The 27963-nt window shown below is 35.6% G+C and overlaps 2 protein-coding genes across 2 annotated transcripts; both read right to left on the reverse strand.

The window, feature by feature from the left end:
• Positions 1 to 1269: 1269 nt before the first annotated feature.
• LOC149565771 (kiwellin-1-like) lies at positions 1270 to 26547 on the reverse strand. Its single transcript, XM_089816377.1, has 3 exons — positions 26474 to 26547; positions 2009 to 2139; positions 1270 to 1859 (listed from the first exon to the last, which is right to left on the reverse strand). Exons 1-3 carry the CDS (start codon positions 26545 to 26547, stop codon positions 1270 to 1272), a joined length of 795 nt encoding a protein of 264 aa, XP_089672503.1.
• A 113-nt stretch (positions 26548 to 26660) lies between these two features.
• LOC149565772 (kiwellin-1-like) lies at positions 26661 to 27494 on the reverse strand. Its single transcript, XM_089816378.1, has 2 exons — positions 27452 to 27494; positions 26661 to 27250 (listed from the first exon to the last, which is right to left on the reverse strand). The coding sequence occupies exons 1-2, from the start codon at positions 27492 to 27494 to the stop codon at positions 26661 to 26663; spliced, it is 633 nt and encodes a 210-aa protein (XP_089672504.1).
• Positions 27495 to 27963: the final 469 nt, after the last annotated feature.

Consider the following 27963-nt stretch of genomic DNA (forward strand, 5'->3'; position numbering starts at 1 on the left):
CCTACTTATTATGATGACATTGACTTTGACAGGAATGAATTTTAGCATGTTTACAACCAAAGAGAAATGCCCTTCTTTATTCTAAATTTATTCCTTCTTTCTTTTATAGGAAGAGGATAATACTTTTTGGTGATGAGAATTCACTCTATGTCCTATCCCAAGACTTTGTGCTAGATTTGATGGATGATATCTATAAGAAATGAAGAGGAGAAAACACCCTTCGATTAAGAATACTTCATCTAAACATGAAAAGGAAAAAATAGAGAACATTTATAATGACATATCTCTTGAGGTTGGGAAAGAAATCCCAATGGAAAAGGGCTCTGCTTTTAAAGATAAGACTTATGTAGGAAAACTCAAGTAATTATCTCTCTACTCAGGAGGACCTGTGTAAGTGGGTCATTAGGTAGATAAGGGAAACTGAAAAATAAATCTTTACTAATGCTCAAAAAATGATGATATTCTTTCTACTGACCATGCAAGGCATTAATGATTTGAAGCTAGATCATGAAAAGAGAATTTTGAATTTGGAAGATAAATAAAATAGGTTTCAATCTCCTCAAAACAAATAGCCAATGTTAGCAAGTCATCTTTAATGGGTGCCAATGAGGGCTTAAGGAAGTTTAATGAACAAGCAGATGTGGTCTATCAGATTTTAAAAGCTACCTATCTAGCTTCGAGTTCTAAAAATTTCAGTCACGACACTAGCACTCTTAGGTGAGGAAGAAGAATAATTCTACTAGCAGAGATGCAGACAAACCAAGTGAAATTGCAAGTCTAGAGACCAGTTTGTGCCCTGCCATGCAGCTCAGAAGTATGAAAAAAAGATACTAATCCTATAGATAGTGTTATTAAGAAAGTGAGAGATATTAATGACTATATAGTTAAGGACTATTTGTGGCTAAATTGGTGTAGATTGTTTAAGGGTCTGTTTTTAAACTGTTTTTCTATGCTGTTGCTTGACATTTAAGTCATATATGAGTTGAGAATGTTTTATGTGTTGAACAAAACGAATATTTGTTTTCGTAACATTTTACGTTTCTAGTCCATGTAAAACAAACAATATTATATAATCTTATGTCAACCAATCATACTATTCGTCAACATGGGGGAATCCAATTAAAACAACAGTAAGATTACAATGAAAAATATACATCATGCAATGGATATGAGTACTCTATTATGGAGTGATAAATAAGGTTTCACGAGTAATGTTTGACACGGTGCACATGGGGAAGACACACACGACATCAAAGGAACGAAAGAGATTTAAGTCTCCGACCATGTGATGCTCATCTCACCAACATCATCAGGATTACTGACTCCCAAGGCTTTCCATACGCCAGGAGAGGCATCAACGATATTGTTGTTGCAAGGAGGTTGGTGGTCGTGATCGTCATCACACCCAGACACTGAGTCGCACTCATCCACCACCATGGCCCGCGCAGTTCGTCCGTTGTCTGGATTGGTGATGACTATGAAGTCGTGGCAGCGGCTGCCACCGGCGTACCATCCAGTGGAGAGAGCGACCACCAGAGAGTTGTCATCGTGGTAGTCCCCGTCGCATTCAGAAGGCCCTCCTCCGTCTTCGCCCTTCTCAAACCCATTCAGTGTGAGCGTGGCTGGAGTTTTGCTCGTCACCGGGGGAGAACATTTGAACTGCGGGTATCTCTTCCCCGACTGGCAGCAATCCGACCCATGAGCGCGATTGCAGTCGTGGGAGTTGCCGTTCAAGAAACCGCTAGGTTTACATGTTGCCAGGATTCCTGCAACATCACCAAGCCTACCACATTCCGCTACATTGGCCATGCTGTTCAGCAGCAATCCAAACGCTATGCCTAAAATCATCCTCATCTTTCCTGCAAAACAAAAACCAAACATATCAGCTCACCTTTCTATTTAAATTCCATGTGAACATCTTATTCTAACATCACCTCAGCTCACTTCAATTGTGATATTGGAAAGCGTGCTCTGCAAATCTTTCTTCTCTTCTGTCGGATAGATGCACCTTTGCGCTGCTTGAATGATACGACTTCATTGTATTTATAGCTGTCACTAACCCTAATATTGTTGCTGTAGTCCCCGGCGTCATTATCGTGGTATGAACACACGGGAGTAAAGTTATCTTCCACCGCCCAACTACAATGACAAGTTTTCCATTATAAAACTGTCTTCTAGATCGAAAATCCAGTTTTCTGTGGTTTGACACGCCCTCAATGGTCTACTTTCGTACGATACTGTCTGCCGGCGGATGCTTTAGCTTAACCGGACATGCTTGCGTTTATCTGAGCATTCCTTTCATTTGCAAACATGAGAAAGTTATTTTGTATTATTTTCTGTTTCAAATTTCAGTATCGAAGATTTCGTGGATTCGTGAGCTAGCAACATTTACATAGAAGGGTGTGATACTGAAGTAAATGAGCTAGAATATGCAAGGTGACAAGTATGATCACAGTTAGAATCGCACATATAATAAATTAAAAGAAATGTCTAATAAATATATATTTGTTAGCTTGTCTGAAATTATTTCCGTGAAAAAAGATTAAGTTCTTATTGAATATTTTTCCATCCCACATATAATAAATTAATAGAAATGTCTAACAAAAAAATTATTTCCATGGAAAAAGATGAAGTTTTTATTGGGTATTTTTCCACCAAAGTTTTGGAGTTTATTTTAGTGAGGGAAAAGGGCAAAGAGGCATTGAGTTTGAGAACATTTGAAGATTTGGATAAGGGAAATAGGAAGAGAAGTTATCTATAAGGTGGTCTAAATGTAGGTGGTCCTTTAGAGTACAATATAGAGTTGTAATCTTTTCGTAATAGTTAAAAAATAAGAGTTATATTAAGATTAATTTTAAATCTCTTAGAAAGGAATATGTTTTTCAAGTCACCTTCTAATGGCTTGGGGAAAATGTCCTCCCACGTTTTCCTTTAATAGTATTTTTTCTATAGGTAAACGAAAGAGGAATTTTACAATAAAATTAAATGTTTGCAATACAAAATCTGGTTGGTGTTCTAGTGGAACAAAGAGACATCCTTACAAGATATTGGATTATCTGACACTTGAAGATATATTTATCTAGTAACGATAGGTTTGGGCTAATGTATATAAGTTTAGGCATTATGTAAGGTGAAAATTTCTTTGTTCAACATGGTTGAAATATTTTAATTAGATAAAGAGAGATAGAGTCTGAACCCTTATTTTAAAAAATACCATTAATTCTAGCATATAGAACTAGAAACCAACCTGAACATTAAGACCAAAAACCAAATACCAATACAAATACTGAACTAAATGAGCAAGAATATGCAAGGTGACAAAGTATGATGACAATTAGAATCACACATATAATAAATTAAAAGAAATGTCTAGTAAAAATATATTTGTTGCTTCAGTGCAATTATTTTCATGGAAAAAGGTGAAGATCTGATTGAGTATTTTTCCACCCCGCATATAATAAATTAAAAGAAATGTCAAACAAAAAGATATGTGTTGCTTCCATTGAACATGAAATTATATACATGGAAAAGGATGAAGTTTTCATTGGGTATTTTTCCACCAAAGTTTTGGAGTTTATTTTAGTGAGGGAAAAGGTCTAAGAGGAATCAAGTTTGAGGATGTTTGAAGATATGGATAAGGGAAATAGGAAGAGCCAATATTTATAGAGTGGTCTAAATGTAGATGGTTCTTTAGAGTGCAATATGGAGTTGTGTTCTATTCTTAATAATTAAAAAATGGGGCTTATATTAAGATTAATTTGAAATCTCTTAGAAAGGAATATTTTTTACAAGTGGCCTTCTAATGGTTTGGGGAAAATGTCCCTCCCACTTTTTCCTTTAATAGTATTTTTTCCATAGGTAAGAAAGAGGAATTTTGCAATAAAATTAAATGGTTGCAATGCGAAATCTAGTTGGTGTTCTAGTGGAACAAAGAGGCATCCTTAAAAGATATTGCATTATCTGACACTTGAAGATATTTTTATCTCATAATGATAGGTTTGGGCTAATGTATATATCTTTAGGTATTTTAATTAGATAAAGAGAGATGGAGCTTGAACCCTTATAAGAAATAGCATGAATACTAGCAGATAGAAAGAAAAGGTTCCACAAGGAATGAGACCCGAGAAAATAGAACCAAAGATATAAACTACCAAATGAATAACCAAAAAGAACTACCAAGGATAGAACTAGAAAAAGAACACAAACATTAAGACTAGAAACCAAATAGGAATACAAATAGCCATCCTAGCAACCATAAGATGGGATACTTTCTCAATTCATTGAGCATATAAAACATGGAGGACATCTTGGAAGGCTTATACAAAGTTGAATCCTCTAGAAAAAAATTCTTCTTAGTCATTGGTTGAAGACCTTCATCTTTACCATGGATTTTCTCATGTCATTTCCTTTTTCTTTTCCCTTCCTCTAGCTCTACTTGAATCCCACTAATAGCATTATCTACTTTATCTTCAACTTTCCTCTATTGCATTATCACAATCTTCCTAAAATAGAATCTTAGAATTATACTAACTAAATATATATATGTAATAAGGATATATGATAATATGGTTAAAATATACTATCATCATAACTTATAATCATTACTTGAATATGTCATTACCCCGATTAGGTAATTAAACCATTGAACAATAATGAATTAATAAAATCATAAAATATGATTGGACGATAATGAAAAACCTTGAATACTATGGATTATTTCATTCTCCAATCATAGAAAGAAAGTCAACATTAACTATTCACAATAACATTATCGACAACTATATGAATATATATTCATCATCCATCTTATCCTATTCAATTATAAATTTATGTCATAGTCAAAAGAGTAAAAATATTTTACTATTATCTAATTATAATAATATACAATCCCAACATACAATACCATATTAATCGATCACATAATAAGTTGATTACATAATCCCATGCACTTTGGTCAGGTAGGCCCCACATGAAATATCACATAAATTCCTATTTGTGTGTGCGTGTGTGCGTGCATGTGTGTGTGTGTGTGTGTGTGTGTGTGTGTGTGTGTGTGTGTGTGTGTGTGTGTGTGTGTGCGTGTGCGTGTGCGTGTGCGTGTGCGTGTGCGTGTGCGTGTGCGCGTGTGCGTGTGTGTGTGCGCCCTCCTAACAAAATAAGATGGATATTCAAAGGAAAAAGACAATATAAGAAAAGTTATATATAAATTAAAACATATCAAATTTAGTGGAGATAAGTGGCATCAAGGGGGTGACCAAAATAATAATAAAAATAAATTTAAATGATTGAGGAGTTTTCACTCTGCTAGGGTTTCAAGCAATCTTTGAGTTTCCTTGTGTATGACTCTTTGTCTAAGCTTTCCTTCTGCATCTTCCACCTATCAAAACACATTTAATGCAGGAGTTTTAAGGCTATTTTATAATGGCCCCAGCTAGTGGTGAACCACTTGTTGATACTGGTGTTCACACTACTGCTTTGAAAAGCCATGGTGCCTCCATTGAACAAATGTCCTCACAAGTTTGTCCTGAAGGTTCTATTCAATTATAAATTTATGTCATAGTCAAAAGAGTAAAAATATTTTACTATTATCTAATTATAATAATATACAATCCCAACATACAATACCATATTAATCGATCACATAATAAGTTGATTACATAATCCCATGCACTTTGGTCAGGTAGGCCCCACATGAAATATCACATAAATTCCTATTTTTGTGTGCGTGCGTGCGTGCATGTGTGTGTGTGTGTGTGTGTGTGTGTGTGTGTGTGTGTGTGTGTGTGTGTGTGTGTGTGTGTGTGCGTGTGCGTGTGCGTGTGCGTGTGCGTGTGCGCGTGTGCGTGTGTGTGTGCGCCCTCCTAACAAAATAAGATGGATATTCAAAGGAAAAAGACAATATAAGAAAAGTTATATATAAATTAAAACATATCAAATTTAGTGGAGATAAGTGGCATCAAGGGGGTGACCAAAATAATAATAAAAATAAATTTAAATGATTGAGGAGTTTTCACTCTGCTAGGGTTTCAAGCAATCTTTGAGTTTCCTTGTGTATGACTCTTTGTCTAAGCTTTCCTTCTGCATCTTCCACCTATCAAAACACATTTAATGCAGGAGTTTTAAGGCTATTTTATAATGGCCCCAGCTAGTGGTGAACCACTTGTTGATACTGGTGTTCACACTACTGCTTTGAAAAGCCATGGTGCCTCCATTGAACAAATGTCCTCACAAGTTTGTCCTTAAGGTTTTTCATGAGGTAATCCTAATATTATCTTTCCTTTCCAAGAATTTGATGCTACTTTTGATTGGTTAGAACAATACCTTAATAGGGTATTTTGTGGGTAGGACTCCTCCTAAAGCTATGCTCCGAGAATGGGTTAACAAAAGCTGGACTCCTCACGGAGTTTGCCTTGATACTATGCAAAACCTTACCAAAGGATTTTTTAATTTCACTTTGCTAACCTCTCACAAGTAGACATGGATTTTAGCAATGTTCCTTGGTTTGTGCATTCTTCCCTACTTGTTTTTCAAATATGGTCAAGAGATTTCACTATCTCTAATGACAAAAATCTTAGGGTTCCTATGTGGGCTAAGTTCTTAGGATTACCCTTACCATGTTGGCCTTTTATTGAGTCCATTTCCAATACCCTTGGTAAAATTATTACAAAGGGACATGAATTTTTTTTCAATGCTCATCCTCAGAAATGTGTTTGCATTGAGGTTGATCTTTCCAATGATCTTAAGGATTTTGTGGAGATACATATTGGTTCTCAAACCTTCTCTTAGAAGGTGCTTTATTTTAACCTCCCTAACACTTTTTATAGGTGCCAGTCAGTCGAACACAAGATTAGGGATTGCCCTATGGCTGTGCCTAGGGTTAAACCCCCACCTAAAGAGGCTCCTATCAAACTAGCAAAAGGGAAGCAAAAAAAAAGAATAGACTACTATTGGGTGCAAGGGAAAGGATTTGTTAGCTCCTAAATAGTCATATGCAAATGTTATATTGGTTCCTCCTATCTCAATAGGAGCACAAACCCTACCCATTGTAGGGACGCAAGTAGTTTTTTCAGAACCAAACCTTGGTGTTTCACAGGTTTCAAACCCTAATTCACATGGAATTAAGGAAACTGTTAGGGCTAACACCTTAGTTGTGATTCACATCCCTCTTGTTGCTTCCTCCTATGGTGACTCAGAATGTGTAATATTCTCATAGTTCTCCTGGACTTGCTGAGAAAGGTGAGGAGAAATGTTGGGCCATTAGTCTAGAGTATTTTCCTTCTGGCTTTAACCAAGTTTCAATTTTCTTGTAGAATAGCTACTCCTCTCTCAAGGATGAGGAAGATATGGAAGAACTTTCATTAATTTTTTATGGTGGAATGTGCAAGGTCTTTTTGACCTCTCTAGAAAGTATTATGTCAAGGATACCCATTATAAACTTGGTAATTTAGATTTTCTCTATGTGCAAGAAGTTAAGATCTTCAATTTCATGCTTTCCTCTGCATGTCATGTCATTTGGCCAGATGGCATTATGTTTCCCTCATAGAATGATTCTAGCAGAGGTGGTCTAGTTACTCTTCTATCACCTCGTCTTCATTTTTCTATTATTTCGCATGGTTCTAACCCCATGCATAGAGTCAATTGACTTTTTCTTTCTATTAACCATCATTCTTTTGGAGTCGTTAATATTTATGCTCCCAATGATGCTATGGAAAGATCTGAATTGTTTGGTTGGCTAGCAGAAAAGTTGCCTCTAGCTACTTGGGTTATGTCTAGTGAGTTTAATATGGTTGAGCTATCCTCTGGCAAACATGGAATTTTTCCTTTTCACTAGATAGTTGGGGAAAGGGAAGCCTGGTACTACATGCTTAATAAATTGGGTCTTTTTTATCCCAATATTAACCACTACCAACATAGTGGGGTTTGGCACACTTGGTCCAAATTTCAAGCTGGCTCTGACCACATTTTAAAATTTTTCAATCTTGACATGATTACTATACAATCCCTTTTCTCCTTTTCTGAGGATTGAGATTTACCTTTCATTCCCTTGCTAGATGTGACATTATCAAACCACTATCCCATTTATTTTTCTATTTTGTGACAAATAGCTATCCAACGAGTTGTCAGGACTCAAATTTTCCTCAACTTGTCAGTGTTGATGCATGCTTCTGCTATTGCTCATATCTTATGTGTCTGGAATTTGAAGCTATGTCTGCATTCCTAGATAGGGTGGATTTAGTGGTGGAATGTTTCCATTACCAAAACTACTTGCTTTCTATGCATCTATGGGTAGTAGTTGGTAGTTTTCAAAAGGCAATCTTATGAATCCAATACCACTACTCTCAAGAAGGCTTCTAAGGCTCTCACCCTTAACCCTTTTGATGTTGATTTTCAAATTTAACTTGTCAAACTCCACCATGATAAATAAGTTGTAAATAATTATGTTGTTCGAGGGTCCCAAATCAAAGCTTTCCTCCATTGTTTGGAGGTTAGAAATAAAACTTCGAAGGAGTTATTTTAGGCCCTTCAAGCCTGTAATACCAATTTTGGGATTAAAAAAATCAAACAAGGCACTTATTTTCTCTCTAGTCTCCCTAACATCCTACAGGCTTTTGTTCATCACTATGAAAATGTGTTTTCTTCAAAGGGAAATTTAGTTTCTCTAGATGAAGCCCTTAGAAAGTGTATTTGTGTTACTCTAAATTGCCTAGCAGTTGAGCAACATGCTTTCTATGAGCAGCTTCTTACCCTTTGAGACCTTAAAGAGGTAGTTTTCTCCATGGCTGATGACAAGTCCCTGGGTATGATGGGTTTCCTTGTGAATTTTACAAGCACCTCTGGGAGTATATTGGTCTTGATCTATACAAAGTTTATCTTGAAGCCTATCATTCTAAAAGGATAGGAGCTATTATCAACAAAGGAAACATAAAATTTATACCTAAAGCTAGCAATCTTGAGGATATTTGTAATTAGTGGACCATTACCCTTCTTAATGTGTCCTATAAGATTATTGCAAAGGAAATTTATCTTAAAATTTGCCATCTCCTTCCTTTAAATGTGTGGCCCAAACAAACTCACTTTATCAAATCTAGGTATATTCTTGACAACATCATTGGTGTCTAGTAAGGTATAAAGTGGGCTCACAAGTCCAATCACCCATCTATTTTTTGAAAATAGATTTTTCTAAATCCTATGACCAGATTGAATGGCCTTCCATCTTGGTAATTCTCGAGGCTCTTGGTTTTGGTCCCAATTTTCTATAGTCTATGGAGATGTTGTTTGGAGATGGTAATGCTTGCATTACTATCAATAATTCCCAATCTAACTCCTTTCAGCTTTTTCATTCCATTAGACATGGTTTCCCTCTAGCGCCAACATTATATGTTCTTGCTACTAAAGGGTTTTGTTACTTGATAGCCCACTCCATGTCTTCTAGTTTGGTTCATGGAATTTCTTTTTTAAAGTCGTCTTCCCAATTGGTCAATGGTCATTTTGCTAATGATTATTTTCTCACTCTTTTGGAGGATGAAGAAAATATCAACAATGCCTTGAATTGTCTTGACACTTTTTGTCAAGCCTCTGGCTTTGCTATTTAGTGACATAAAACTCTCTATTATCGATATCTTTTTTTCCAACTCCACCTTGGCTTAACCATTTTAAATGGAAATGGGTCACACATAGGGAGATTTTCCACTTTTTAGGCATTCCTTTTTCCTTTCAAGCATCACAAGTGGATCTATAGAACATGGTGCTTGCCAAGATTACAAATAAGTTGGACTATTGGCTTATGGAACCACTTTTTCTTCTGAGAAAAATTTAGATTTGGTTTAAAGTTCTTTTAGCTACTCATGTCTATTATTCTTCTTACTAGGATCCTTGAAAAGCTTCCTATTAGAAACTAGAGTGGTTGCTCAATGATTTTCTTTGGGCTTCTAGTTCTGACCATCATGGCTTTCACAAAGTTTCATGGGATTTTTGTTGTCTCCCCAAAGAGTCTGGAGGCCTTGGCCTTATCTCCACACAAAAGCAAGGCCTTTCTCTTTGTGCCAAATGGATTATTCATGTCATCATTGGAGATGAAGCTTGGAAGATTCTAGTTCAACATTACATTTCCTCTGGGTTTCCTGTTAACAAACCTACATGGAATGAGATTGGATTTCAAACCCTTCTCATCATGTGAGAACCCATGCACATAAAGGGCTCTTTTTTTATCAAGAGAATATGGAAAGCTTGGGAAGTTGTTAACTGTTGGCTTCATTGGTCTGGTAATGAGTTCCACGATGGGCTCTCTTTGAACCAGCAGAAGATTTGGTGGTCTCCTTTGTTTTCAATCTATGGTATTCCCATAGCCAAGACTCAAGGTGCTAGTGCTCTATGTTTTATCAAATGAGGTATCAAGACTCCTAATGATATTTTCTCTAGGCTCTCCATTAGTCTCAAATCTTGGGAAGATATGCAAGTCCAGTACCATCTCTCCTATTTAGAATGTTAGACTTTTGACTTGTTTCTTTTTGCAATTCCAGGCCACTTAATTTATAAACTGGGTATGCAATCTATTTGACCTTGTTGGATTGATCGGAAGTGATATCCTACCACTCCTTTCACTAGCTACAAGCCAAGTTTGGGACATTAATGGCCTTTTCCCCATCTATCGATGGTGGATATACTTAATCAGATATGGCATTTGCAATCTTCCCTTTCTCAATGGAGAAAGTACTTTGACACTATTTGGAGTGCCATTACAAAACCCAAAATTCCTCATTTTTCTTAGTGCCTAGCTTATCCAGGTCTTCCCCTTGGGCATTGACTTAAGCATACTGGGTTTCTAGATGCTCAATGTCCATATTGTGGCTAACCAGAGTCTTTCCTACATATTTTCTAGTTCTATAGATAGGCTCAAAATTATTGGCACTAGACTCATGATTTTTTTACGTGGTTTCAACCTAAACCCTTCTCTTAGCATATGGTTATTTTGGGTGATTCTCCCAGGATCCCTAAAAAATTTACCCAAATTTGGCATACCTTTAGGATGGAGATTTTGTTCACTCTGTCAAAAGATAGAAATGTTGTTCTTTTCACTCATAGTTTTCTTGATATAAATATTTCTATGTACATTAAATATGCATTTGTAATAATATAATGATGTAGAGCCAAGTACAAGAAAACAAGCTGGCCCTGGAGGTGGTCCACCTTCAAGAGCTTCTTAATCACTAGGGAAATGCCCCTTGCACTATTTCTTGAGTACCTCCAGATGCCTCAATTGATACCATGCCACCCAGAGGCTTTCACAAAGGGTACAATTCTTTGGGCCACCACTCACACATGCCACATTTGTAGGCTTCCCATCACCAATCTCCCAGCAATGGTGATGGTGATTGGTAACACTGCTTAATTTCCCAACCCCATGGTGGCAAGGGCTACTCCCCGACTCCTCCTGGTACTCAACATGTGATTTTTGGAAAGTGGCCCTTGTTCCTAGAATTGGCCATCTCACCTCTATGGCCTAATATGAAGGATTCTAACCAGGCGCCTAATGATGCTGGTGATGGTTGGACTGTTCCCAACCCGCCTGCCAATCCCAAGGATGACATGCGATTTCATGATCAAGATGAACCACCCCCCTTAGTTGGCACTACTTTAGCTACCTAATGGTTGCTTCTTATATGTTTCTTCTCTATGAATAGTTGTTGTTTCTAGCTTTAGCCATGTGAAATCTCGCGGGGTGATCTTGTATCCCCTAATCCTTTTTTTTTGAATTGTAATCTTATTATATTATTTATTAATAGAAAAGGATTATTCATCAAAAAAAAAATTTAAAAATGGAGGAAGTTCATAAGGAGAATGAATATCTATAAGACAATAAGGGAGAAGAGGATAATTAAAAGCGTAATGATAAGTGATATGGGGGGGAATAAAAATTGTACTATGGAAGGAGTTATGAGATGAGTAGGGGGTTATTTTAGACCATCTAAGAATAAAAAATGGTGATAGAATTAAATGATTGAAGCATCAAATAAATAATAATAATAATTAGAGGGGCATCTAGGAAATTATTAAGAGGAATGGGCAAACAAAAAAAACATTAATTTATATTGAATCATAAGAGGTACATGATATTAATACATCTCATTTACATATGGTACCATTTTATTTTATATATATATTCATGAGTTGATGTATCTTTAAGAATTAATAAAAAAATTATATTGTGAAGTGAAAAATATTTTTGAATTATTTGTAATTTAAATAAAATCTATCCATGTCTTATTTTGAGAGTTTAAAGAAATTATAATAAAATCTAAAAGGGGACATTACAAGTAGTATCAGAGCATAATCCTTCCATCTTGTGAAGGACATGCAATCTAAGTCAAAATAAATGGAATAAAAGAAAACTAAATGCTCAACCAGCAAATCAAATTAGATCATTAATGCAACAAGAAAATGACACCAAACAAGCACCACTCAAAATATTACAAAAAAATGGAAAACTCAATATAAAATCTTAAAGTAATTCTACTAGGAGGGACACAAGTTCTAACCATTCTAAAAATAATGATAATAGAGGATACTCATATTGTCAAGTGAAAAATATTATTGTAATTAAAATAAAATATATCGGAATGTTAAGTTGATAATTTAAAGTAATTAAAGGGAAAATTGAAAAGGAGACATTATGTCCATAGCCAACTCCTAAATTTGAGTACCTAGCTTAACCTAAGAATATTTCATGTATGGAAGAGCAATCAAAATCTCATTCTTTTCTTCCATCAAAGGCATCTAAGCTATGAGCTCTGAAATATATTCCTCTAATATTTCTTAGTAATCTAGATTCTTCCTAAAATATCTCTCAACCTCTCAAAGGGTTTCATTTCTCTACCCTTTGGTCCAATCCTCCACCACATGATCGACCTATTCTAAAGATTCCTATTTATCGATCTCTCACCTCATAATTTGAAAATGGTAGAGGATTCACTTAGTAACATATTTAAGGTATATTATGAAAAATGAACTATTCATCATCTTTTAGAGCTATAACCTTTAGGTCAATAGCTTTATCTACATTATGAGGGAGTATGATAGGGGAAGAAGATCAAGGAATATGTGGGTCATTAGGGTAATAGAGGTGGGTTTTAAAGGAGGGTAGGTAAAAATTAGTAGAATACATGTTGGGGGAAATATTGGTGGTAGAAATTTTACAACTTCACACCAATTTTATAGACCAAGAAGAGTAAAAGGTTGAATCATCTAAAACCTCAATAGTTAACTCTTGGTTTTCTCATTACACGACATTTGCAAAAAGTTATATTTTTTGGAAGACTTAACCCTAGTGCTAAAAATATTGGAATATTTTGGGGAGCTAGAAATTGCATTTTTAAGGAAGAAATAGGCATAAACACCAAATTATTAAACTCATTGGATAGGGTAGAGATAGGCTAAGTCTAGGGGAACAAAGTATGTTGAAAATTATAGAGCCACAAAATAAATCGGTAGTGAAGAGGATATCCACATTTGACCTTATCTTTGTCAACAAAAAGTGATAGAGAGGAGAAAAATCATGAAGGAAAGAAAAACTTAACATTTCTCTTCAAATGAGTAAGCATAGGGAAGAAATGGGAATGGAAGAACTTGTACCTTTTCTCAAAGGTATCAAGCCTAATAAGGATATCTTACACCACCTTCTAATATTTCTAGAGTTTGTCCTTAATGAAACCACTTTGAAGTTTCAAGATTTTTTTCACTAGGGTCCAAGAAGAGCCAAAAGTCCTCTTTAGAGGAAGATTTTGTGTTTCAAGGAGATCTGTCATCAATGAAACTTGATTAATATTGAATTCAGTTAGAACTCCAACATGACAAACATTAAACTCAATGCAACTTGGTAAGCATTGTTACTTGACAACCATCAACTAAAAAGAGTAGGATAGCTAAGAAACCAAAGATGCCCCTACATCACACTTGCACCCAATAAAGGAAAGGAGATTAAGAGGAAAGACCTACAAATATGAATAGGAGAGACTAAGATTAATGAAAAGGAATCTAGAAGAATCCAATGAATAAAAAGAGAAGGAAACTACTCCAAAGAGAAGTGAGAGAGACAACCACCCAAATGAACAAATCTTGCTAGAATTAAACCTGCACCCATGATATCTATGAAGAAGGATATCCACAAACATGAAACTCTTCATACCAACAATAATCTAACTTGAAAGGATATTCCTCCACCTAAAAGGGAGCTCCCACCTGAAAAGGAAACCTAATAGAAAAGGAAAATGGAGAGAATACAATATCCACCACAAAGAAAAACCATGTGAGATCTAACCTCCATAGAGAAGTATTATCCCTTATTAAGAGCCTCATAGAGAGATAACTAGTTAGAGAAGACCTTGAGAAGGAACAAATAAGATAATGGGGAAAGTGAAATTCCCTCGGTAGAAACTAGCCTACGAAAAAAAGGAACTAAAGAGAAAGCGGATGAATAAAGGATTCTCAAACCCACCAAATCTAGCAGAGAGCGACAAAAAAGTAGTTCAGAAGATCCAACAAGGCACTAGAAGCTTGACCATAAGGGAAACACCATACAAAGCCTCCAAATTCTTCAACAAGAAAATCAAAATCCAGTAGCACCAAGTGACAATAAAGGCCAAACTGACATAGAATGAAGAGGAGCCCTAGAAACCCAACAACTAGATCTAACCCAAATAATCCTAAGCACTAGAGGACACACTAGAAAGAGGAAGTCCCACAAACCCAAAAAGAGGTAGGGAAGAAGATAAATACACAACCCAAGATTGATTTATCCTAGAAAAGATATCAAACAAAATGCTCTAGTAAGAAAGACAAAACACCCAGTGAAGGGCAGAAACCATACCCATAAAGTGTAGCCATAATGAAATAAAGAAGAAAATAGAGGTCCCCAATCAAGAGCCACAAGGCTCCCCTGAATTATAAATCCCAATGGAGCCAAAGTGATCACCACAACTAGATATTCTAGACCTCACACTATAGAACACAAAAAAGAAGAGAAAATCCCAATGCCACCAAAAAGAAAGTGAAGGTTGGCATTACAAGAATGAAAGACCCCAAAAAATCCCCCATTAACCTAAAAACTAGAAACAATAATAAGATAAAGAAGAACTAGAAACAAAAATCCTTTCCCTCTATCTATCTTGTCATCTTACAAATCCCCCCCTCCCCCCACCATTGCCAGGTGCTCCATCTCCAAAAACCCTAGAAGGTCCCTTCTTGCCTCACTCCATTCAATTATTAGAGTGCAATAATTACAAAATAATATTAAAAATAGAAATTCAAGGGGCATGCTACATTGATTGGGTTTCAATTTGGAGATTTTTAGATATAAAATACAACAATGATTATGCATTTCTCTCTAAATTTATTGAATCTTCACACACTGGGCTATATTTTTTTTATTAGCTCTAAAAAGCTAGTTCCACTTGTATGTAAAAGGGTTATGTAATTGAATAAATAATATGTTTCCCTTCATCAAGAGTAGATGTAGCCCTTATGGTGACATACTAAATCCAATTTTATGTTGCTTTATTTATGTTTGAATTTCTAAAATAATTGTATTTTTTTTATTCTATCAATTTGACTACATAACAAAATTTCCCAATTTTAAGATAAATTAGTTCGCTAGAAGTGGTTTCTTCTCTCCCCAAGTGGTAAACTTTATTTCATTAAAGATTCTTTTCAAAACTTAAAAGTCAAAAGTCCATGCTATTAGTATTTTTAGCATCCCTACAAAGTTTTTACTAAGATAGATTTAATATTCATAGAAATTTTCAAAGGTGAGGGAAGGAATCTAGGAGCAAGCTACATCTTGAGGTATGAAATCAACTTTGTTAACCACATTATTGCGGACCTTGCTATTCATAAAGAAAATACCTTCAAGAGAGTTCTTCTCACTAAGAAATTATGGTGGGGCCTTATTGGTTAAAATTATTAGTCTCCAGTTATTTATAATGAATATATCAGTGAATATCCTTTTTTTATGGATGTTTTATGCTATACAAATTAATAGGTGCTCTAAATATATTTATCATACCATAGACATTATTTCAAAAGGAATTAAGTGGTCCCTATTTAATGTATCTAATTTTATTTTTTGGGATGGTTGGTGGATAAGAGATTCAACTCTTTCTCTCATTCTATAGTTTGTAGCTTCCAATCATGATTTCTTGATATCTATAGCCATTTTGTGGGAGATTACATCGATAGTTGTGGATGGGTGACCTTATCCATGATTGATCTTTCCTTAGCTACCTTACAACTTCTTCTAAATTTGCTTCATATTACAAGGTGTGGTGTAGATAATGGTTTAGTTTGGGCTCCTCTATTTGTTGTTCATTTATCTATTTCTATATATCTATAGATGCTTTCCAAACCTATTTCCTCTAGACCTTTTTTCACATATGTTTAGAACTCCAAGTTTTTTCCCATAGTTAATTTTTTCTTTTAGCTGATTTTACAATAGAAGCTTCTTACATTGAATGATTTGACTAAAAAAGGGATGTATTTCCTAAATATATGTTTTGTATGCCTTATGGATGTTTAGGACGGTTTTCATTTTTTCTTGGGCTTATGTTTTCTAGAGAGGTATCAATATTTCATCTTAGGCCTTGGGGTCATACCTAGGTGATTCCTAACTCCCATCAGTGCTTGATTCAATATAGGTCCCTTAAATTAAAATAATTACCCTTTCTTAGTTTAGACATAATATTGGCTCATGTTGCTTGATATCTTTGAAAATAATGGAACAATCATGGCTTCAGAGATAAGTTCCTCTAAGCTGAAGGTGTTTCTTGTAGTTTCATTTTATTAATTTATTTTCAGAGGTTGTGTTAAGTGCTTCTCATTCTTTTTGGTCTTCATTATCACCTTCTCTAGTCAAGTATAATATTGCAAAGAGTGGGAGTTGAGGTTGAATATTTCATCATATTTAGATGTTATGTAATGTGATTTGATTTTGAGTTGTTGTAGATATAATTTCATATATTGGGATTTAAGAGTATGATGTTTATATTACCATTTACATTGCATTTATGTATACCTCATATTGGATTACTAATATTTTTGTACAATTATGTAGGTACTATAATCATGGACATTTATTAGGACATTTGATAGGTGAATTAGTATGTAGTTCCTTGTAAAGGAAAGGTTGACCCTAATGAGGGACACAATCTAATTTAACACAGATGGAGCATGAAGTGTAATTGAAGACTTGTATATTGTGGGGGAGTGATATGGGATTCTGTAGATATCTAGACTAATTTTGATAGTGGTACTTCTTTTAGTGGATATACACACTATGGTCTTAAGGCCTAAACTATCTACTTGGGACTAAGCATGGAAAAGAGAAATCTCTAACTAAATTATAGTTACAAAGTGACTCATCAAATGGTATTAATTTTTCACAAGATGCAAACATTCACAGTTGGACTATTGAAATTTTTATAAAATATTTTAAGGGTGTTATAGATAAATTTTGAAACTAGAATAATTTCCCATGGGAATTATGAGGGAAATCAAGTAGCCAATTTGATGGTGATATCAAATTAAGGGTTAAATTAGGATTTCCATGACAATATCCTAATATAGTTGACATGGCATGTTAGTAATGGTAAATTTTCATTATCCCATGAGGAGTAATTCATACTCATTATACCCCTTCATGCAAATGAAAGGTGTAAGACATGCACTTTTATTACAAACTCTCAGTTATATTGGGACTGAATGGCCATTTCTTCTATTTTGGTTTCACGGAGTTCTCTATCTATAGCTATGCATAGAGAAAGATACTAGCTTGAACTATTTTTCCATGAAAAATAGAAGAACCTTCAAATGATTTGGGTCTCACTCTTTTTTGGTGAACTAACTTCATATATGAAGACCTTGCACGGTGGTGATGCACTTGTTACAGATGCCTTTGTGGAAAGTTTTGAAAATAGTAATTTGAGAGTGTAGGGGTTAAAAATTATTATTAATGAAGAACTAGTTTTTATGGTCTCCAATATGGTAAGAAATGTGACAAAGTTCTATAGGGATAAGAAAGTGGTGGTTTAGTTTGTGGATAATTTTTCTTCTAGGGGGACAATAGAAGGCTACAAAAACAATCTAATGGAAGTGTTGAACAATTATCATTATAGAAAGTATGGGTAGATTTTTTTGAGGTAATAATGTGGTGTGTAGTTCTTGATGGAAATTTTTGAAGGTTATTCAGTTATGACTTCTTTATTCTCAATCACTTCTTCCACATTGCACTTTCATTCCTTGCTATTTGGCTTCCTTGTTATACCATAATCTTGAAATGCAAAAGAAGAAACCATTGGCTCATGTATTTCATGAGGATTTAATCCTCTTATTCATGGAGAAGGATAAAAAACCACATATTTACAAAATTATTTTTGCCAAAAATAGGGTAGAGTTTAAGAACAACATTAGGATACATTATGATTTAGAGGGCATAGTGATCATGATGACATTGATTTCAAGGGGAATGAATTTTAGCATGCTTATAAGCAAAGGGAAAAGTCCTTCTTCATGCAAAATATATCCCTTCATTTTTTCATGGGAAGAGGATAATACTTTTTGCTGATGAGGATTCACACTATGTCCCGTCCCAAAAGTTTGTGCCAAATTTGATGGATGAGCTATATTGAAAATGAAAAGTAGAAAAACCCTTCAATTAAAATGACTTTATCTAAACATGAAAAGGAAAAAATGGAGCACATTTATAATGATATCTCTCCTGAGGTTGGGAAAGAAACCCCAATAGAAAAGGGCTCCACTTGTAAATATGAGGCTTTTGTAGGAGAACTTGAGTAATTCTCTTACTACTCAGGAGGACCTATGTAAGTGAGTCATTAGTGTAATGTCCTGCCTAGAGATCCTTTGACAAAGGATAAATAAAAGTAATTTTTTAGATTTTTTATAAAGCATGGAACAAAATAACATGAACAACTAATTGATCATAAGATCACAATTGAAGATTGAACAACCAATCTAGGCTACCAAAGAATCTCCAAGTGACACTACAACCAAAATGACAATGCTACCTAGGTCATGAATCGATTCAAATTTGAAAACCTCTAAATTTAAAAAGTAAAACACTAGAGTTTGAGAACTCTATACAGGGTAGCCAAGTCACCTCTCAAAAATTTTTGGTCAAGATAAAAAGTACTTGTTGGTCACCTGACCAGGTTTTCTCACAAACCCATGCAATATTTCTCACTATAGCCAGGCAATATTTCACATACTAGCCATGAGATATTTCTCATAATAGCTAGGGGATACTTCAATATAGCCATGTGATACTTCTTTAGTATCATACAAAATTTCTCACAAGCTCATGCAATATTTTCATAGGCCATACAATAGAGTTGGCTATAGTCATGTGATACTCTTTGAGTGTCCTATGATAGAACTCCTTAAGGCATGTGATACTTTATTAATATCACTCAATGCTGAAGCACTATCACCTAGGGGTGCAAGCAAACATCTTGAAAAAAAATCAAAGGGAAGGAAAAGAGTTTGAACCTCGACACCAAGGAGTACTAGATCTACAAATTGAGGTTTGGACACTTGAATACAATAATAACATGATGGAAACACAACTAACCATCTAATTCATAGTAGACAATGAAAAACATGTGGAAAGCAAAATCATAATATACATAAACAACTAAATTCTTATGTGGTTCCTCTCAACCATAATAGCATCATGAGACCTCAATGGCCCTAGCCATACCCTACATGTAACATCACAAACTTCCAACTAGATAGTTGGAGGTGTCTTATGAGGTTGTCACTACTACAACATAATAACATCATAACAACAAGAAGATCTAACATGCTAATCCAACAAAGCAATAGATTTTCCAACTAAGTGAATTACATTATCTAACCATATGCTAAAACATCATAATAAAGAAATGAGTAAAATGAACTAACATCATGTAAACATGATATCCTATCATTCCAAGTAAAGCATAAATTAGAAGGAAAGATACTACAGAAACTTGAATATATCAAGTGGAATCAAAAATTGGTTGCAACTAGAATAGACCATCTCTATACACATGTCCCTAGCAGTGGTATAGGTAGCTATGCCTCCCACATTTACCCAAGTTTTCATACAACTAATGATCTCGCATGCACTACAACACTTGGTGTAAATGGACCTCATGATCCTTAATAGTCTTAGAATAGACCAACATGTCATCCAAAAATACAATGACACACTGATCAAGGTACATATGAAATACTCCATTCATCAGACTCATAAACATTGATGGCACATTGGTCAGCCCAAAGGGTGCAACCTTGAACTCATAATGCCCATAATGTGTATGAAAAGTTGTTTCATGAATATTGGCCTCCTGAATATGAAGCTGATAGTATCCTAACTTAAGATCCATCTTCAAGAACACTCATGATCCTTCATCTAATTGAACAAGTCATCTATCCTTGGCAAAGGAAACTAGTTCTTCACCATCTCCTAATTCAACTGCTAGTAGTCAATGCATAAACGCAATGAACCATCTTTCTTCTTCATAAAGATGACTAGTACATCCTACGGGGATACACTAGGATGAATATGGCACTTGGCTATCAATTCCTCCAACTACAATCTATGCGTACTCAACTCGAGTATCATGCAGTAAGGAGCTCATGAAATTAGCTCTGCTCCTTGTATGAGCTTGTGAAATCGGCTCCGCTCCACACTGTTGAACAATAGATGGTGAAATAAAAGAATCTAAAGTAGCTCAGTCAAATAATACTGAAGATGAAGTATTATGCAATGTACCTGTAGCCTTGACTACAGTACCTTGGTGCTTAGCTTGACAATTATCAACCACTACAAAAACTCAATGGCTTCTACCTATGTCTACCACTGTAGGATCCAAACTGGTTACAACTCTATTGGGTCCTATAGATGTCTTCGAAGGAAATTCTACTACTCTATGGAAAATTTGACCACATGAGAAATATGATCCTCTCATACAAGACCCCTATCAACGTCCACCTTGAGAAACACTAAAATAGGGTGCACTTGCCTTATTAAAGTTCTTCTGACTACTCTGAGATGGGAGATTCTACTGGGACTATTGGCCAGAACTCTAGAAATCCCCTTTCATCCCTAAGGCACCTAAATTCTATCCACCCTTAGACCACCACTGATGATTATTTCACCTCTCATGACCATGACTACCCCAAAGTTTGTGTACTGTGGCTCTAAGAGCCTAATTTTCCACTAAACCCCTTAGCCAAATTTCTCTCTACAATCCTTTCTTTTTCAGTAGCAAAAGCAAGTGTCCTAGGTTGATGCATCTAAACATCTCCAATGATGGAGTCCTTAAGACCTTAGATAAAATGTTGAGTAAGGAGTATCTCATCATGGTTATAGCATTAGTACTACTTGAGCTTAAAGAATCTAATCTCATATTGATGCACTGACATGTTCCCTTATTTAATCTCATGGAGCTTATCAGCTTGAGCCTCCTCAAATTGAGGTTATAGGAACCTCTCTCTGAATATCTCTTCAAAGATCTCCCAAGCAAGATGTATTATACCAATATGGAGCTTCTACCCCTTGATGTTCAACCAAATGGATGCATGGTCTCTCAACTACATTATAGCACAACAGGCCCTCAAGTTGGGTGCACAAGGATACATCGAAAAATAATGTTCCATATCTAGTAACCAAGTCTCAACCCTAAGACTACCTCCCTTACCATCATAATATGGTGGTTTAGTCTACTGAAGGGATTTCATCATGTCCATGCAGATGGAATCCTCACCATCATGGTCTCAAACTTCTGATGGTGTCCTCTACCACTAGGTGGTCTATGAGAAGGTTCATGCTCACACTCCTCTTCATCTTTATGATATGACATTGGGAATCTCCATAATGAGATCCCTCTTCCTAACCATGGTCATGTTGGTTTTCCTCTACATGAAATCCCAACCAAGATATAATATTTTGTAGCAAAGGTGTCAATGCCCCAATGCCACCATGATCATTATTACCCTATTCTTCTCTACCATCCTTATGTTCCTCCTCATGGTGTTCTCCTTCATTAAAATTTCATCAGTTATTACCCCGACCAACAAGTGTACATATAGAAGACATCACTAAGGAAGAAACAAGATAAGGGTTAGAATCATACATGACAATTACAAAAGTCACAAGAATAAGCTAAAATATGATAACAATATACATAATAAAAACAATATCATAATGGAAGCATAACAAAAAGATCCCAATGTTGCAACATTGGCTTTGATACCAGATGTAATGCCCTACTCGGAGATCCTTGAAACAAGGATAAATAAAAGTCAATTTTTTTGTTAAAAGTATGGAACTAAACAACATCAATATACAACTGATCATAAGATTACAATGAAAGACATAACAACCAATCTAGGCTTCCAAAGAATCTCCAAGTGACACTAAAATCAAAATGATAATGTTATCGAGGTCATGAATCACATTCAAATCCAAAAGCCTCCTAATTTGAAAAGTTAAACTCTAGAGTTCAAGAACTCCGTAAGGGGTAGCCAAGTCACCTCTCAAAAAGTTCAAGTCAAGATGAAAAGTGCCCATTGGTTTCCTGAGTGGGATTTCTCACAAACCCATGAGATATTTCTCACTATATCCAGGCGATATTTCATGTACTAGCCAGGCAATATTTCTCACAATATCCACGTGATACTTCAACATAGCAATGCAATACTTATCCAATATTGTACAACATTTCTTATAAAGCTATGCGATACATTCACAGGTCATACAATAGAGTTGGCTATAGTCGTGTGACACTCTTCTAGTATTGTATGATAGAACTCCTTAAGGCATGTGATACTTTACAATACTGTACAATAGAACTCCTTAAGGCATGTGATACTTTATCAATATTGTTCAATGCTAAAGCAATGTCCCTTAGGGATGCAAGAAAATATTTTGACAAATAATCAAAGGGAAGGAAAAGATTTAGAACCTCCACACCAAGGAGTACCAGGTCTATAAATTAAGGCTTGGACACTTGAATGCAAGAATAACATGAAAAAAATACAACTAACCATCTAATCTACAGCAGTAAATAAAAAATATGTGGAAAGCAACATTGCAATGTACATAAACACCTAAACGCTTATGTGGTTCCTCCCAATAGTAATAACATCATGAGACCTCAAAGGCCCTAGCCATCCTCTGAATGTAACATCTCAAATTGTCAACTAGGTAGTTAGAGCTATCTTATGAGGGCATTACTACTACAATGTAATAACATCATAAGAACAAGAAGATCTAACATGCTAATCCAACAAAGTAATAGTAAGTGAATCATATCATCTAACCATATGCTAAAATTTCATAATAAAGAAATGTGTCAAATAAACTAACATCATCAAAACATGATATCCAAGCATTCCAATTAAAGCATAAATCACAAGGAAACATACTCCATAAACCCAAATATACCAAGTGAAATCAAGCATCATTTGCGACTGGAAATAGACAATCTTTATACAGTGGTCCCCAGTAGTGGTATAAGTAGCTACACCTCCCAACTTCATGGAACCATACTTTCACTCCCACAATGTTGATGTACATAACAATCCAACCATAACTAAACATAAAGAAATGCCCATGGCTAATAGTCATGCCACATAGTAAAGAGGACTACAACCAAGATCATGAGATGATGCAAGTACAATAGGTCCTGGTCAGAAACTCTATGGGTCAACTATTTAGGGACTCAATGGAGGGTAAGTTGCTTGGTATCAAACCCCAAGCTAAATATCAGGCAAAATCAACTCCCCAAGGAGGCTCTCACACTATGTCCTCAGGTCAAGTTTGGGTGCTCCACAATTAAGTGTCCTCTAATCAACTCTAGTTGCTCACCATTTTGTTATCTTATATTTATTACCCAGTAATTTATTTAATTATCGCTTGTTTATAACTTCTTCACACCAACCTGGGAAATAGTCACCAAGGTTATGAGAGAAGCCCTTGTATGGTTCTATCCTACATACCCATGTTCATCACATAATGAGTGCCCGTAGGCAATGCATATTCCAAATCCAAACCCAATGAACATAACTTCAGCGATAACAATTGGGAGATTAGACCTCACAAGCACTTGACAAATGCATGTGCATGTGCTTGTGTTTGGGTGCACCAACATCACAAAGATCATAAAACCAAGGATTGGATGAGAGCACAAACAAAATAACACTCAACTAAATACAAGCTCATGAGTAAAAATGTGACACACATCCCAATTCAAAAAAAGTACAATAGTAGTCAAATTGACATTTTATATATAATCCAAATCCATGACCAACACCATGCCAAGAAAACTCGAGAAAACTAGGCGGCATGCAAATTGAGGCAAAAACCTCAAAAAAACCAACATTGACAAAAATCAATGAAAATAAAACCCATTCAACCCAAGATGGATGAACCATAGAAAACCAATAAAAATTGGATTTGAACACCATATACAAAAATGACTAATATAATAGTACGAAAACCAAACTTTTGATCCTAAAAATCAAGAAAATATCCATACCCAACCAACCAGGTAGAACTAGCAATCATAAGTAGTGTGGAACAATAGTTCTAAACCCCATAACATACAATTACTAAAAATGGAAGCAAAAGAAAAGCTGAAACAACAAAATAGGACAACCCTACTAGATAGCCAAAAGGGTAAAAAAAAGAATCTGAACAATAAAATAAAAATCTAGTAGAAGTTGCCAAAAATAGCAACAAACCAAGGCCTGCCCGATCTAGATCTAGTGAGATCGATCTTGCGATGATCCCGAGCATGCAGCTCATACGGTAAATAGAAACACAATCCTACAAAGGCTGATTTGGAAAAAGCTCTCAATTTTCTTATTTCAAAAAATTAGAAGTGAGGAATAAAATTTCTTTTTGGATACTTATTCACTTTTTGATTGATTAATGTATTAGGGTAAATAATTGGGTCATCTAGTTAAACCCTAAATCTACCCAAATAAAAATTAGATGATGGGAAATAGATTAAATAAAATAAAACTCAAAATTCTCTTAAACTAAAATCATAGAATTCCTTAAGAACTTTCATGAAAAATGCTAACTTCTAAATGCACAGGCATGCTCATGGGTCTAATCACATAATGCAAATAAGTCTAGATTTTTTAAATCTCTGAAAGGTTTACTTTAAACAATTTAAATAGGATATGTCAACCATATATGGCTGACATTTGTTAAATATGAACATCTGGATCACTAACTCCACGTGCCACTCGCAAGGACATAAATCATGTACACTAAAATACAGGATCAAGAACAATTGTATATAATAACATAGTCGAAGCAATAAATGCATTAAATGAGCTAATTTAACTATTTATTTAATTATATTGAAATAATCCATTTACATCACTCACTTTCGCATAAAGCATCACAAAGCAAGAATAAAGTAAATAACAATAGCATTAAGTCCAATATATAAAAATAATTAGAGGATATGTCTACCTACAAGATAGCTAGATATCACTATAAAACATATTGTCATCTCAAAAAGACATCATTATGCAGATATGATCAATTGAACAACATGTTAATCTAACATCTATGATATTGGAAATCAAAGTATAACATCTGACCATTAGGTCATCTCAAATGTAAAAATAACATGAGTAACTGGTATTTCCCGAATCAAAATATAACAAGGTGTAGACTACAACCATGAGAGGCATTACAATTAGGGAGACAAGGGAAACTGACAAGAAAAGCTTTACAAATGCTCAAAAATTGATGATATTCTTTTTACCGTTGATGATAGGCACTAATGATCTGATCATGAAGGGAAAAAAATTGAATTTGGAAGATAAAGTAAATGATCTTCAATCTTCTCAAAACAAATAGCCAATCTTAGCAAGTCAGCTTTAATGGGTGACAGTGAGCGCTTAAGGAAGTTTGATGAACAAGCAAATGTGGTCTATCAGGTTTCAAAAGGTAACCATCTAGCTTCAAGTTCTAAGAATTTTAGTCATGACACTAGTACTCTTAGGCGAGGAAGAAGAATAATTTTAGACAAACCAAGAGAACTTGCAAGTCTAGAGACCAGTTTGGGCCTTGTCATGCAGCTAAGAAGTACGAAAAAAAGATAGTACTCCTATAGAAAGTGTTATTAAGAAGGTGAGAGATATTAATGACTATAATTAAGAAGGACTATTTGTGGCTAAATTGTTGTAGATTGTTTAGAAGTCTGTTTTTAACCTATTTTTTGGGCTGTTGCTTGACATTTAAGTCATATATGAATTGAGAATGTTTCGTGTGTTGAACAAAATGAATATTTGTTATTTAACTTTTTGGGTTTCTAGTCCATGTTAGACAAACAATATTGTATAATCGTATGTCAACCAATCAATATTATATAATCTTATGTCAACCAATCATATATACCATTCGTCAACATAGGGAAATCCGAACCGGAATCCAATTAAATCAACAGTAAGATTACAGTGAAGAATATGCATCATGCAATGGATATGAGTACTCTATTATGGAGTGAGAAATAAGGTTTCACAAGTAATGTTTGACACAGCGTACATGGGGAAGACACACACGACATCAAAGGAACGAAAGAGATTTAAGTCTCCGACCATGTGATGCTCATCTCACCAACATCATCAGGATTACTGACTCCCAAGGCTTTCCATACGCCAGGAGAGGCATCAACGATATTGTTGTTGCAAGGAGGTTGGTGGTCGTGATCGTCATCACACCCAGACACTGAGTCGCACTCATCCACCACCATGGCCCGCGCAGTTCGTCCGTTGTCTGGATTGGTGATGACTATGAAGTCGTGGCAGCGGCTGCCACCGGCGTACCATCCAGTGGAGAGAGCGACCACCAGAGAGTTGTCATCGTGGTAGTCCCCGTCGCACTCAGAAGGCCCTCCTCCGTCTTCGCCCTTCTCAAACCCATTCAGTGTGAGCGTGGCTGGAGTTTTGCTCGTCACCGGGGGAGAACATTTGAACTGCGGGTATCTCTTCCCCGACTGGCAGCAATCCGAACCATGAGCGCGATTGCAGTCGTGGGAGTCGCCGTTCAAAAAACCGCTAGGTTTACATGTTGCCAGGATTCCTGCAACATCAACAAGCCTACCACATTCCGCTACATTCGCCATGCTGTTCAGCAGCAATCCAAACGCTATGCCTAAAATCATCCTCATCTTTCCTGCAAAACAAAAACCAAACATATCAGCTCACCTTTCTATTTAAATTCCATGTGAACATCTTATTCTAACATCACCTCAGCTCACTTCAATTGTGATATTGGAAAGCGTGCTCTGCAAATCTTTCTTCTCTTCTGTCGGATAGATGCACCTTTGCGCTGCTTGAATGATACGGCTTCATTGTATTTATAGCCGTCACTAACGCCAATATTGTTGCTGTAGTAAGATCCGTTTCCCCGGCGTCATTATCAGGGTATCAACACACACGGGAGTAAAGTTATCTTCCTCCGCCCAACTACAACGACGAAACCGAGGATTCTCTCGCCTTCAATCTCACATTCATTGTCTGCCACTTCTAATAATTTCAATTACAATGACAAGTTTTCCATTATAAAAATCCAGTTTTCTTTGGTTTCACACGGCCTCAATGGTCTACTTTTGTATCTGCTGGCAGATGCTTTAGCTTGATTAGCTTTACATTCCTTTCATTTGAAAACATGAGAAAGATATTTTGCATTATTTTCTAAACAATTTCTGATATCAGTATCGAAGATTGGCACCTTTTGAGGTTAGGATAAACGCAACGTGGCTTTCGTAGATTCATGGGGGACCGCAGGCAGCAGATGGTACAAGGCATATAAAATATAGCCTATTTCAATCATCCATGTCTTGAGCGGGACGAGGGGCCCTTGTCACTCTAAACTAAAACGTAACT

Source organism: Cupressus sempervirens, chromosome 3 (assembly GCF_028749045.1).
Source record: "Cupressus sempervirens isolate cs-2001-9-10 chromosome 3, ASM2874904v1, whole genome shotgun sequence".
Taxonomy (NCBI): Eukaryota; Viridiplantae; Streptophyta; class Pinopsida; order Cupressales; family Cupressaceae; genus Cupressus; species Cupressus sempervirens.

What these genes read in the sequence shown, in the direction of transcription:
- LOC149565772 (XM_089816378.1), bottom strand. Translation starts at nt 27,494, where the DNA reads ATGACGCCGGGGAAACGGATCTTACTACAGCAACAATATTGGC. An exon ending in ACTACAGCAACAATATTGGC is followed by an intron (nt 27,251 to 27,451) that starts GTTAGTGACGGC and finishes TTTGTTTTGCAG; the next exon opens with GAAAGATGAGGATGATTTTA.
- LOC149565771 (XM_089816377.1), bottom strand. Translation starts at nt 26,547, where the DNA reads ATGCATATTCTTCACTGTAATCTTACTGTTGATTTAATTGGATTCCGG. An exon ending in TTTCCCTATGTTGACGAATG is followed by an intron (nt 2,140 to 26,473) that starts GTATATATGATT and finishes TTGTCATTGTAG; the next exon opens with TTGGGCGGTGGAAGATAACT. An exon ending in ATCATTCAAGCAGCGCAAAG is followed by an intron (nt 1,860 to 2,008) that starts GTGCATCTATCC and finishes TTTGTTTTGCAG; the next exon opens with GAAAGATGAGGATGATTTTA.